We start from the raw sequence: 13,445 nt of genomic DNA, 5'->3' as shown, positions 1-13,445 counted from the left end.
TTCCTCCCTAAGTGAGAGTGATCGGCTTGGTTTGTGTTTGTGAGACCCAAATGTGTTCAATCTCACCACCATCAGTCCCAGTTCTCTCTCTGCTCCTCCCCTCCTCTTCTCCGCACCCCCCACTCTCACACACACAAATATATACACACACACACACTCCTGTGAGGACCAGCAGGCATTCACTGAATGTGGCTTCTCCTAGGTAAGCAACAAAAGGAGGAAAGAGAGAAGGATCCTGTCTTCAAAGAACTCCCAGCCTTTCCAGCATGGTTGAGGGTGTTAGTTCTTAGAGGAAAGAGTTCAAGAACAGGCAGAAGACAATGTGAACCAGAGTAGAATAGAATAGCCAGGCTGGTCCAGGAAGTGAAGGGAGTGAACACTACAGTAGACTAGTAAGCATGATGTGAAGAAGTAGGTTTTGAAGAGGGGGTTTTGCTAGTAGGGCAACAGTTGAGAGAAACATCTGGGATTCTTTGTCACTTTAAAAGGTACAGTCATAAGAGCACTTGGCATCTCAAATCATTTGGCTTTGGTGGGCGGATCTTCATTTTCACTATGTTTCCATTTTGAAGTCCTGGACAGTTCAGTGTGATTCCTTGTTTCTGCCGCTTTTAAGTCTTTGGCATGTGAGTCTCAGAGGCTTACAACAGTGTCCATCTATTTCCTCAAAGCTACTACTAAGTCCAGCAAATCTCCAGCAAAGGGGGGTGATATGGGCACTGGCACTGCAGACTTTAAGATGGTATCTTCGGGCCTCACTGAAAACCAACTACAGCTCTCTGTGGAGGTGAGTCCAAACTCTTCCTGTCTCCCATGGTTTGGGGAGAAAAGGTAGATAGGGGTGGATAAGGTTTTAGTTCTCAAATTGGGGCTCACTCTTTCTCCTTTCTTTTTCCCAGGTGTTAACATCCCACTCATGTTCTGAAGAAGGCCTGGAAGATGCAGCTAATGTGTTACTGCAGCTCTCTCGAGGGGACCCTGGGACTCGGGACACTGTTCTCAAGCTGCTACTGAATGGAGCCCGCCACCTGGGTTATACCCTTTGTAAACAGATAGGTAATAATGGCAGTAAAGCCTTCCCTAAACCTCTAAGCTAAATCAAAGTCCTATGCTTCTATAGCATAGCCCCCATGCTCTCTTCTGTCATATCTCTGATAGTACTGGGCTGTCATCTACTTCTGCTCAGTTCTAAAAGAGCCAGGCTGGGCTTCTCTCTACGTCCCCAGTGCCTGGCACATGGTAGGTAATCCATGCTTAAGGCAAATGAGCATGTGTAGGACTGGCAGTGCCCTTTTATTTCTCCATTAAGAGTCCTCTGGCGAGCCTGCTGAGACAGCTTTGTCAGCTCAGAGATGTGCCTGCACTGTGATCAGGCTCAGGTATCAAGAGTCAAAATAATACCCTCTGCCTTGGTGCAGTTTTGAAGGTACACTAATTCTAAGACCACTTGTACATTACCTAGTTTTAGTTTTCCTTTGAGTTTTGCCAGGAAAGAAACTAAAATCCAGGATGGTGAAGTGATTGAATCAAAGAGTCGAGCCACATTTTTCTTGCAGAATAGAGTCTCTTTGCTCTCTCCCACCTCCATGCCAATCATGGCCCTCCCTAGATATCAGCTGCCTGCTTAGTTACCTCCTTTTCATAAATGTCCCTGGAGCTAAGGTGATAAGAGAATTGATTGGACTAAGAATTGTAAGGTTCATCCGGAAGAGGCCTCTGACCTGTCTTAACTGCTACCATTTATTCAACACCCGTGACCCAGGCAATGTCCTAGGCCAGTGATGGCGAACCTATGACACGCGTGTCAGAGGTGACACGTGAACTCATTTTTTTGGTTGATTTTTCTTTGTTAAATGGCGTTTAAATATATAAAATAAATATCAAAAATATAAGTCTTTGTTTTACTATGGTTGCAAATATCAAAAAATTTCTATATGTGACACGGCACCAGAGTTAGGTTAGGGTTTTTCAAAATGCTGACACGCCGAGTTCAAAAGGTTCGCCATCACTGTCCTAGGCCCTCTACTACACAGTTACCCCTAATTCTCAAAGCAGCCTTGTGAGGTTAGGCAGTATTAGTTGTATTAAGATGGGTAACTTGCCTGAGGTCACCACAAAAACCTCAGACGTTCAAGAGGTATACAGGCCGCAAAACATAATTTTCCTCTTTGCACTGAGCTGTGCTTCGTGCAGATTCTTGAGACCAGGTAAATTGGTGGTCCCTGGGTGGGTGATTGATCCAGAGCTTGCATAACAGATGCATAAAGCAAAATTCCTGCTCACCCCAGGTTCTCTGTAGCTGAGCAAAAAGAATGCCCTGGGCAGGTTTCTTGGAAAAGTTTGGCTTTCAGCTGCTTCACTGGGAAAGTCTCTGAACACTTGCTGGCTCCTCCCACCTACCCAGGTACCCTTCTGGCTGAGCTCCGGGAATACAACCTAGAACAGCAGCGGCGAGCCCAGTGTGAGACCCTCTCCCCTGATGGCCTTCCTGAGGAGCAGCCACAGACCACAAAGCTTAAAGGCAAAATGCAGAGCAGGTGGGTGCTAGCTGCCTGTTCGGCTGTGGGACTGGAATATGGGACATGCTGAAAGGTGGCTCTTGCTGGTTTCCTGATGGTCGTTTCCCCTCCCCCCCCCCCGCCCCCGGGCAGATTTCCTTATCTGTCCGATACACATTTGGCCCTGTTCTTCCTCATGAGATTTCTTACTCCTCTGGTTGACGCCAGAAAGCCCTGCTTGCTCTGAGTGTTTATGCTTTGGTGCTGTCAGTATACGCAAGCCACCTCTACACCATCCAGGTTTGACATGGCTGAGAATGTGGTAATTGTGGCATCTCAGAAGCGACCTCTGGGTGGCCGGGAGCTCCAGCTGCCTTCTATGTCCATGTTGACATCCAAGACATCTACCCAGAAGTTCTTCTTGAGAGTACTGCAGGTCATCATCCAGCTGCGGGACGACACGCGCCGAGCTAACAAGAAAGCCAAGCAGACAGGCAGGCTAGGTATGGAATTGGAGTGTCCAGTTGAGGGGCAGGGTTGGTGGTGGAGAACCCAGAGTCCCTGGAGGGCAGGACTTAATGTCATGTCTCCTTCCTGTTTCACCTTTCCAAAGGGAAGTGATGATTCTTTCTTAACATGTTGATGGCTGCATTCTGTATCTCCCTCAAGCTGCCTGCATAGGAAATGCATTAGTGCAAGTAGGAATTAAGGGGGAGTGGAAATCTGGCAAAGAAATTGAGGGTGGATCTTTTGCCGAACAAAATTTAACTCACTGAGTGTGCCTCCTTTCTGTTTCCTTGATCACTCCTAACTAATACATTGCAGCCATGTTGCCTCAGCCATGGCTTGCCAAATCCTCTCTTTCCTCCTGTCCCACAGAACCCTCTCACCTGCTACCATCCATCTGCCTAGCACCGTGTACACTGCCCTTGTCTGTAACAGTAGCCCTTAGTGCCTAATGATGAGCACTCTGAAGCTGCCTGAGCTAAAGCTCAGACCTCAGCAAGATGCCCTGTGGCAGCCCAGGAGATGGGAGAGTTTTGGGCATTCCCTTTTTTTACATTTTATAGCTTGCCTTCTTTCTTTCTCCCAGGTTCCTCCGGGTTAGGCTCAGCTAGCAGCATCCAGGCAGCTGTTCGGCAGCTGGAGGCTGAGGCTGATGCCATTATACAAATGGTACGTGAGGGTCAGAGGGCGCGGAGACAGCAACAAGCAGCAACGGTTAGCATGATGCCTGTGGCCCCTCATTCATTTGTCTCTCCCCCATCATCAGTGGGGTTTCACTACCCTTACCTTGTATGCTTTTGCATTAAGTTTGCTATATAAATGCTCTGGACAACAGAGTTACTTTTTTGTTGTTTTCTTTACTGTTTGTTCATTGGTTTGGTTTGGTTTGGTTTGGTTTGATTTTAAAGCTTGGCCATCATACCCCACTCCCAGCTATCCCGTCAACAGTGGCGCTTTTGCAAACTGCATAATGCTAAATGTCTGGGTTCTGAGGGGATGTGGGATGAAGATTTTTCAGTCTCATGGAACAACTCAGGTACATCAGAGACATCTCAGGAATCCTGCCCCTGGAAGTCCCCCAAGCTTGGTACACATCCTATGTAGCCTCTTCTGGCTACGGCTGTTCCCTCCACCCTGACCTCTGCCTCTGCTCTCCATATTCCCCTGGCACTTAGGCACTCAGGCCCTTTTAGGAGGAAACCTTCAGGTTCCTAGGTAGCCAGCTCATTGTTGGGATCCCAGCACAGAGTGGCTACAGGAAAGGCCTGGCATCGTGTATGTATGCTGTGGCACTCATTGTTTTCCTGTCCTTGCAACATGCAAGTCACCTTCCCAAGATGCAGGATAAAAGGTATCCTGGGGCCTGGTTTTCCTTTCTATAAATACTATTATACAGTATGAGTTCATTGAACATGCTGGGAACAGCCTAGAACTTGAGGGCCTTGACTCAAGCAGGAAAAGAATAGAGAGCTATTATTCTGGAGTATTTTTTTCTGCCCAGTCCTTTTCCCACATGTGATACCACTGATGTTGTCTTTTTAAATAATCCCACCCATCAAAGGTTGCACTAATTCCCCTAATATTTTACCTTTTTTAAAAATATTGTTTTAATTGATTTCAGAGAAGAAGGGAGCAGGAGAGAGAAACATCCATGATGAGAGAGAATCATTGATTGGCTGCCTCCTGCACACCCCACAATGGGGATTGAGTCCACAACCCAGGCATGTGCCCTGACTGGGAATGGAACCGTGACCACCTGTTTCATAGGTCAATGCTCAACCAGTGAGCCACGCTGGCCGGGCTTATTTTACCTTTTGTGAATAAAGAACAAACCTCCCTTCTGCCCATCCGAGTTTAATATTTATGTACACATGTAAACTGCCCCAAGAAGAAATCTTAAAAGTCTGTGTCCAAGAGGCTAGTGTATGACTAGACATAGGTCCAGAATGCTATTGAGGCAACGCAGGCAGGCATCCAGGGAGGGAGCTTGCTAGCTCAGGGTGGAGGACAGCAAAGGAGGTGGGAAGGCCATTATTTTGTCGTAGAGAGGTAGAGTTTCCTGACCAGATATAGGAAGCTTCTTTCTAAGCCTATGATATATGAGAAGTGGTAGGACCAGCCCTAGCCTGTCCCTGAAGAATGCAGAGTTGCGCCCTTTAAGTGACTTTGTCTCCCTTTTATCCAGTCGGACTCAAGCCAGTCAGAAGGTTCTGTCCGGAGGGAGGAATCACCCATGGATGTGGACCAGCCGTCTCCCAGTACCCAGGATACTCAGTCCACTGGTCAGTACTGCTTCTCGTTTCCAGCCCAGGAAAAAGAAGAGTCAGTCTTCATGGAATGTCTACTGGAGTTCCTGCTCTCGACAAAATATATGCTCAGTGTTTCCAATTCGTTCAAGCAAACACTGTTTTCTGTACATGTTAATAGGCGATTACCAACCAGGATCACTAACCGTAATCACCTCACTCTCGTCTCAGATTCACAATACATGTTGCAATTCCTGTAGTAAAGAAACTATGATAGCCCAGCTGGTGTGGCTCAGTGGTTGAGTGTCGATCCATAAACCAGGAGGTCATGATTCGATTCCCAGTCAGGGCATATGCCCAGATTGCAGGCTCGATCCCCAGTAGGGAGCGTGCAGGAGGCAGCCAATCAATGATTCTCTCGTCATTGATGTTTCTATCTCTCCCTCTCCCTTCCTCTCTGAAATCAATAAAAATATTTTTTTAAAAAGAAACTATGGTATGATATGCATGGAGATAGCATGTATTTGAATCTTGCCCCCCTATTTACTAGCTCTGGGACCTGAGGCAAACTTCTCTTTGTTTCCGTTTTATAATTAAAATAGGGATGTTCATAGTTAGGATTAAATGAGCTAATATGTGTACATAGTGTTAGAGCAGACCTGGCACACAGTGGATGCTGTTATTAACAGCATTTCCGAAGACTAATTGCACATGAATACTTTTTGGAACCTGTTTAACACATTCCTTTGGGATAGTGTTATAGGGACATCCATTTTTTTAACTATATTAGATAATTTAATAATCCACAGATACTCTGAGAATTAATTAGGCAGTAAGTAGACCAGCATTATCTGGTAGAACTTTCTGCAGTGGCTACTATTTCAGTAGCCTGCATTTGAAATGTGGCTAGTGCAACTGAGGAACCATTTTTTTTTATTGTGTTAATCTTACTTAATTTAAATTCAAATGTCATTCAGTGTAGGACTAGAGCTTGCTTCCAGATGTTGCTCCCTATCACTCTATGGCCAGTGGGCCACTCTACTTGATCTGCATGTTTGGTCTGGGAAAATCGAAATGAAGGGAAAACCTCAAAGCCCTTCTGACTCTCCTGTGTGTGCCTTGTAGGCTCGGACGGAAACTCCCAGGGGGAGAAGGAGGAGAGGCCACCTGACTTACCCCTGCTCAGTGAGCAGCTGAGCTTGGATGAGCTATGGGACATGCTGGGCGAGTGTCTAAAGGAACTGGAGGAATCTCATGACCAGCATGCGGTGCTAGGTGAGTGGTGGCCTGAGGGCACACTAACCTGCTCTGGGGCCCCTTTAGCCTTCTTACTTTTCTTCCTTCCAGGTCACCCCCCTTTCTCAGTGTCTCTGTAATGAGGATTCGAAGAAAAGGAGTTTTTTTTCTCTGACTTAAGTGTCAGAAAAAAATGTTTTTCTTCTCTTTCTATGACTGGTATATTTTACTTTTCAGACCAGGGGACTCTGTACAACTGGTTGGCCATTTTTCTTTGGCATCAAGGAAGCTCTGGTGTGCTCTTTGGCTTCACTTTTTTATTCTACCATTATATTTCTCCTGCAAGTTTCAATTATTCTGTATTGTACTTTTGTAACTAGATTATATATAATATAAAAGAAGAGGTTTGTATGTTGAAGTTTGTAAAAATATCACCTCCCTGTCATTGCTACCCCTAGTGCTACAGCCTGCCGTGGAGGCCTTCTTTCTGGTCCATGCCACAGAGCGGGAGAGCAAGCCTCCTGTTCGAGACACCCGCGAGAGCCAGCTGGCGCACATCAAGGATGAGCCTCCTCCCCTCTCCCCGGCTCCCTTGACCCCAGCCACTCCTTCCTCCCTTGACCCGTTCTTCTCTCGGGAGCCCTCATCTATGCACATCTCCTCAAGCCTGCCCCCCGACACGCAGAAGTTCCTTCGCTTTGCAGGTACAGGGAACTCTTAGACCCCCAAATGTAGAGGGCTCTGCTGTGTATTTTATCATTAGCTGTGTGTGTGTGTGTGTGTGTGTGTGTGTGTGTGTGTTGGTTGGAAAGTGAGGCTAGTGAGGGAGGGCCTGTCTGGTAGCACTTGTGTGTCACACTACCTTTTTTCCCTGAAACAAGAAAGAAAGACCTACTGGCTGGATGGCTGTCATCCAGTCTTCTGGGACCCATGATATGCTGATTCCTGCTGTCCTTTCTCCCTCAGAGACTCACCGCACTGTGTTAAACCAGATCCTACGGCAGTCCACTACCCACCTCGCTGACGGGCCCTTTGCTGTCCTGGTAGACTACATTCGTGTCCTCGACTTCGATGTCAAGCGCAAGTATGTGCCCTGGATGTTGGTGGGGGTGGGAACTCTCCAAGTAGTTTCTCCCCTCCCAGAAAGGAGCCAGAGTTCCTCCTGGGGCATTGTTTCCTGAGAAAGCAGTTTTCCTAAAGTCCCGTTCCATTTGTCGAGGTAATACAGGAGGTGCAGGTAGCCATAGTGCACAGGGGGTGCAGGAAGCCTCCTGAACACTCCTGTCTCCCCTGTTCTTCCTTCCTGTGCACTACTCATGCTTACTTGCTACAGTTTCTGTGGGCCCTTATTTGGTAGAGATGGGGGAAATGAGAGTTGGTAGTAAATGACCTGTCTCTCCCAACTACTGGGCATTTCCCCAGGGGAACAGGTGGGGAGCAGAAATAAGAGTAATTGAAGGATAGGGAAAGCGTCATTGTGAGTCTTCATTCTAATGAGGCAAACAGAAGTTTGCTCTGCCACCCTAATCCTGTTTTCCTTCTTTTTCTACCTCCCCAGATATTTCCGCCAAGAGCTAGAGCGTTTGGACGAAGGGCTCCGGAAAGAGGACATGGCTGTGCATGTCCGCCGTGACCATGTCTTTGAAGACTCTTATCGTGAGCTGCATCGGAAATCCCCTGAAGAAATGAAGAATCGATTGTAAGAGCCCAGAGCAGAGAACAGACAAGATGGGAGGGTGGGGGCCATTCCTCCGCCGTAGTGAAGGCTTACTCAGGCCTCAGATGTGCAGAGGAACATAGGGAGGTGCTGCCCCCACCACACACACACACACACACACACACACACACACTAGGAATTTCCATTTGGAATCCAGCTGATATCAGCACAGTGAGCTGCCTCCCCCATCTTCTTGGCCTGGTCTCATAAGACTGATCTTCTGCTGTCCCTTGGGCTGAGCTACCCAACAATTCCCAGTCAGAAGAGTCTTTGGCATTTATAAAGATAGACCTGATGGCTTTGCAGAGAGAGTTTCCCATTGTTACACTAGGAACAGGACGCCTACTGAGCAAATGGTACCTTGGGCTGGGGAAAATACTGCTCACTGGTGATTCTGAAGCCACCGAGAGGAGATTGGCAGTTTGTAATGCCAGATGTCACAGGAGCAATGTGAGGACAGACCTATTGGAGCAGTTCAGATGCTCCTAAACTAAGGAACTGGATGCCTCCTCTCCCTCGTGGCAGGGGCTTGCTATCCCTGTCATCACAAGGAAGTCAGAGAGGCTTCTAAGACAGACTGGGCCCTGCTCTTCCACTACCAACTCCTTATTGACATTGGACTTGGTGCAGCACTCTCTTCTCTGACACCACCTAACCACTCCCTACTTCCCCTAAGTGAGGTCTCATTTAGGCCTCCCTACCATTCCCATTGGTGTTTTCTGGAATATTGGTCAGCCTTTACTGGCACTTCAGGACATCTATCAATGATGCCCTTTTTTGTCCCAGTGCCCTCCTCTGGGCTCTCCTGGCACCCTGTCCTGTGACCTTACACTCCCTGGCCACTGCTCTAGTCACTCGTTCACTTGGGTCATGCTGTATAAGTGATTGGCTCTATCCTGGGCTTTCTGCACATCTTTTTCTCCTCTCTTAACGCAGGTATATAGTGTTTGAAGGAGAAGAAGGGCAGGATGCTGGAGGGCTCCTGCGGGAGTGGTATATGATCATCTCTCGGGAGATGTTTAACCCTATGTATGCCTTGTTCCGTACCTCACCTGGAGACCGGGTCACCTACACCATCAATCCATCTTCCCACTGCAACCCCAACCACCTCAGCTACTTTAAGTTTGTTGGACGCATTGTGGCCAAAGCTGTATATGACAACCGCCTCCTGGAGTGCTACTTCACTCGCTCCTTCTACAAACACATCTTGGGCAAGTCTGTCAGGTGAGGATGTGGCACAGTCCTGGGAATCGGGTCCTTTATTTGTGTCCTGCCCCTATGCTGCCTCTCCACCCCAACCCATGACCCTGTCTAATTGTGTTTTTCTAGGTATACGGATATGGAAAGCGAAGATTACCACTTCTACCAAGGCCTGGTCTATCTGCTGGAAAATGATGTCTCCACTCTAGGCTATGACCTTACCTTCAGCACTGAGGTAGGTCAGGAAATCCTGACTGCAGCACATCCCAGCTCGTCTAGGAAACCCATTTTGGATCGCCCTTGACTTGGCATTGGATAACTTCATGGTTTTAAGGAAGTATCTTGACTTCTTAAAATCCCGTGCCCCATTTCCCATCTGGTAGAGAGCAATGGGTATTTGTATGAGACATCACAAACAGAAAAACCAAAATTTGTAAAACAATCCAGACTCTTTCCTGGTTTCCCCCTTATAGAAAACAACATGTTACTCCAGAGTGTTACTCTCCATTCCCAAAGTAGTTCATTGTAGAAAAATTATACAAATGAAAACACATTTTTAAGGTTACTCTTCCACCAAATTGTTTTCTGTAAAGTTTGTGTTATGTTATGTTACATGTATTAGCCATACCCTCTTTCCCCTTTTACCTTGGCCTTTTCCTGTTAGGAAATTATGACCTCATGAGAAAAATCACTGTTTTTTATGACCTTACTTTGTCTCTCTGCCCAGGACATGGCAAAGAATTTAGGGTGTGTTCCCAGGTATCTATATAAACCCCATCCTAGACCAAGCTTGGTATATATGATTGATGTTTTGGGTGTTCTAGGTCCAAGAGTTTGGAGTCTGTGAAGTTCGTGACCTCAAACCCAATGGGGCCAACATCTTGGTAACAGAGGAGAATAAGAAGGAGTATGTACACCTGGTGTGCCAGATGAGAATGACAGGTAGGGGAAATGTCCCTTAGGCCCATTGTTGCTCAATATGGGAATTGGTCAGGTCTCACTTCATTTTACACACATCATTTCCTCTTTTCCCCTATGGCAGCCACAAGTACCTTGCACAAAAGGAATCCAAAACTTAACCAAAAATATTTCCTTTCCTCTACCCTCATAGGGGCCCAGAAATACAGTGGCAGGCAAGTCAGGCAGTCCAATCAGCATCCTAGTAGCAGCATGGGCTAGATTGGGGGGATTTCTGACCTCTAACGCTTGTGTGGGTTCAGATTCCATGTGGCTTGTTGGTTCTCTCTCCAGGAGCCATCCGCAAACAGCTGGCGGCTTTCTTAGAAGGCTTCTATGAGATCATTCCAAAGCGCCTCATTTCCATCTTCACTGAGCAGGAGTTAGAGCTGCTCATATCAGGACTGCCTACAATCGACATTGATGATTTGAAATCCAACACTGAATACCACAAATACCAATCCAACTCTATTCAGGTGAGCTGTTGCAGGCATTCCCTGCCCCTTCACCCCTAAGAAGTGCTAGTTTGACACCAGATAAAGCAGTGCTCTTAAGGGAAGGGCGCTATGGATGACCACTTACCTATGTGTAACTCTTCATTCTCTGGATCGCATTTTTAGGTGATGTTCTTGCTCATCCCGTGAATGAGCTGAAACCCATTTTACAGAAGAGACTTGCGTAGATTCCAAGTCCCATCCCCCCCTTTTTTCTAGGAGCTCTCTGTCTAACGCTGGCTTCTTGTGTCCCTTCCTGCAGATTCAGTGGTTCTGGAGAGCATTGCGTTCTTTTGACCAAGCTGACCGTGCCAAGTTCCTCCAGTTTGTCACGGGTACTTCTAAGGTACCCCTGCAAGGCTTTGCTGCCCTCGAAGGCATGAATGGAATTCAGAAGTTTCAGATTCATCGAGATGACAGGTCCACAGATCGCCTGCCTTCAGCTCACACATGGTAAGCAAAAGTGTTTGTTCTCCTTTTCAGCATTTAGATGAAGCTTGCATATATGCCAACTTTAGGCCCTTACCCAAGGTCAGGAACTCCCCTGCCCCTGGGAGCAGCTCCCATTTGGTGGGTTTTTGGAGAGGCTGATGTCTGAGATCAGAAGTTGGCCCAGACTCACAGTGGGGCTGAGGAGACAGTGCAGATAAAAACCACCACATGAGACCACAGTGTATTCCAGGGCTCAGTGTGGCTGGAGCACGGATTTCGAGTTGCAGGGAGCACAAAGCTAAAGAACTCAGCGGGGGTCAGATCACCAGCGACCCTGAATGCCTCCTTGGAGCTTGCACATTAGCCCATAGATGAGACCATGGTGTTTAAGCGACAGGGTCAGGTTTACGTTTTAGGTGCCTGATGGCCAGTAATGGGGCCAAGTTAGAGGAGGGCAGACCAGGCTAGGACAAAATTGGGAGTCCACAAGAGGTGAGAAATAGGTTCCCTCAGGGAGAGGTCAAATGGGCATCATGGGAACACAGGGATTTGGTTGTCATCTTTCATTAGGAACTGATCTTTCTTTTTTCCCTAGTTTCAATCAGCTGGACCTGCCTGCCTATGAGAGCTTTGAGAAGCTCCGCCACATGCTACTATTGGCCATCCAGGAGTGCTCTGAAGGCTTTGGGCTGGCCTAGTTAGCCCCCACAACTGTGGGGTTTTTCTACCATTGTTGGACCTGGGAAGGGGGGGGATGAAAACAAAATGAACCAGAAAGGAAATGTTGATACCAATAAATGAAATCCACCAACTCACCATGTGTGTGTCCCAGCTGCCCCAACCTTCTCCAGTGCATACCTGTTCCCTTTCTCCTGCTCATTCTTTCTTCCCTCCCCCTTTTTCTCACCTCCTCTCCCCATTCCATGCCGTCCATGATCCCCGGCCCATGTGTTTAAAGGCAGTAGCCTTTGCAGGGACCTGTTTGTCCCAACTGTTTGAACAGTGTGCTCCTCAGAGTCTGTGTTCAGAAGGATTTGCTGCATTGAGACTTGAAACCTTTGGATAGGGGAAAAATTATATATATATATATTTTTTTGTTCTGTTTGCATTTCTTAATTTGTGCTTGGAATGTGTTGATGTGCACAGCTAATGATTCAATGCGAGACAAGATTGGCGTCTGTGTTGTGGAGGTTTCAAATAAAGAGCACTCTTCATAACTCACTTTTCACAATGGAGTTTTTTTCAAACTTAAAAGATCCCTCGAGCACTTGCTAGACATCTGGAGAAAAGATCCAAATGGACGCTCCAGAAAACCATCTCTGCCGTCACCACAGTGCATCCTCCTCCTTCAAAGTTGGTTTTCCTGTAGTCAGGAGAGAGACGCAGCCACCGGGAACTGGGGGAGTCTATTTTTTAAGAATGGGACCTGCACTTGGGAGTGGTGATGGTGTTGCAGCCAAGGACAAAGCATCTTGCTCGAGAGGAACAAACCAGTAGAACTCACCATCTTCTTTGGTGAGCCTTTACAACAGTCTTAAGTCGGGCTCAATTTAGGATTTTTATTTCATCTGTTAATATTTTAGTTTATTTTTAACAAATTTCAAGTAGTTGACAAGCTCTCTAGGAAAACAGTCTTACCATCCTTTTGTTTTGGTTTTGTTGTCTGCCTGTCTGTCTGCCAGTCTGTTCACAGATCACCCAATAATCTCTTGTGGTTTTTACTCCATCCAACCCTTAAAGCCAATCTAAGGACTTTGGTTCCAGCCTCCAAAGAAAAAATAATAAAAGTTTAGTTAGAAAAATAACCCCAAGTGGTGCTTGCTTTGTGTGGTTTTTCTCATTCTCTGAGGCTCTGCATAAAGGTTTTCCCCTTGACCATGTCCCAAGTGTGGATCTAGGAAAGCAGTTGTGTGTTCTTAACCTATACCTTTGGTCCCAATGCAAATGGCTACTGGACATTCTCTCCCTTTTTTCAAAATTCAAACTTATCTGTCTGGCCCTGCTGATGACTGAGAGGATAGATGACTCAACCCTGTCGCTGCTACTGAGCTTCCAGTCAAGGGGAAGAGACTGGTCAGTTCCATGACTGATGTAGGAAGGGGGTCCTTGGTTCCCAGAGCAGAAGTACCTGATCTAGACTGGAAGATCAATGAAGACT

General features: G+C 46.9%; 1 protein-coding gene across 15 annotated transcripts in view; it reads left to right on the top strand.

Moving 5' to 3' along the window:
- Positions 1 to 12,543, top strand: part of HUWE1 (HECT, UBA and WWE domain containing 1, E3 ubiquitin protein ligase) — a 142,704-nt gene extending 130,161 nt beyond the window's left edge. For 12 of the 15 annotated variants that reach the window (XM_023760014.1, XM_023760016.1, XM_023760013.1 and 9 more), the window contains 16 exons: positions 672 to 787; positions 900 to 1,056; positions 2,405 to 2,537; positions 2,799 to 3,001; positions 3,592 to 3,719; positions 5,191 to 5,287; positions 6,377 to 6,526; positions 6,946 to 7,191; positions 7,454 to 7,571; positions 8,046 to 8,186; positions 9,141 to 9,428; positions 9,534 to 9,639; positions 10,229 to 10,346; positions 10,656 to 10,837; positions 11,118 to 11,308; positions 11,883 to 12,543. In XM_023760014.1, coding sequence (XP_023615782.1) covers positions 672 to 787; positions 900 to 1,056; positions 2,405 to 2,537; positions 2,799 to 3,001; positions 3,592 to 3,719; positions 5,191 to 5,287; positions 6,377 to 6,526; positions 6,946 to 7,191; positions 7,454 to 7,571; positions 8,046 to 8,186; positions 9,141 to 9,428; positions 9,534 to 9,639; positions 10,229 to 10,346; positions 10,656 to 10,837; positions 11,118 to 11,308; positions 11,883 to 11,985 — 2,477 coding nt within the window. In that variant the 3' untranslated portion in view covers positions 11,986 to 12,543. Of the gene's footprint in view, positions 1 to 671; positions 788 to 899; positions 1,057 to 2,404; positions 2,538 to 2,798; positions 3,002 to 3,591; positions 3,720 to 5,190; positions 5,288 to 6,376; positions 6,527 to 6,945; positions 7,192 to 7,453; positions 7,572 to 8,045; positions 8,187 to 9,140; positions 9,429 to 9,533; positions 9,640 to 10,228; positions 10,347 to 10,655; positions 10,838 to 10,981; positions 11,309 to 11,882 lie in introns of those variants that run through there. The other 3 variants (XM_023760021.1, XM_023760025.1, XR_002831059.1) reach the window with 3 other exon arrangements.
- The last annotated feature ends 902 nt before the right edge of the window (positions 12,544 to 13,445 follow it).

This window comes from Myotis lucifugus, unplaced genomic scaffold (genome assembly GCF_000147115.1).
Source record: "Myotis lucifugus unplaced genomic scaffold, Myoluc2.0 scaffold_169, whole genome shotgun sequence".
Classification (NCBI taxonomy): domain Eukaryota; kingdom Metazoa; phylum Chordata; class Mammalia; order Chiroptera; family Vespertilionidae; genus Myotis; species Myotis lucifugus.
The sequence above is the reverse complement of the archived record's forward strand: the minus strand, read 5'-3'. Positions and strand labels throughout refer to the sequence as shown.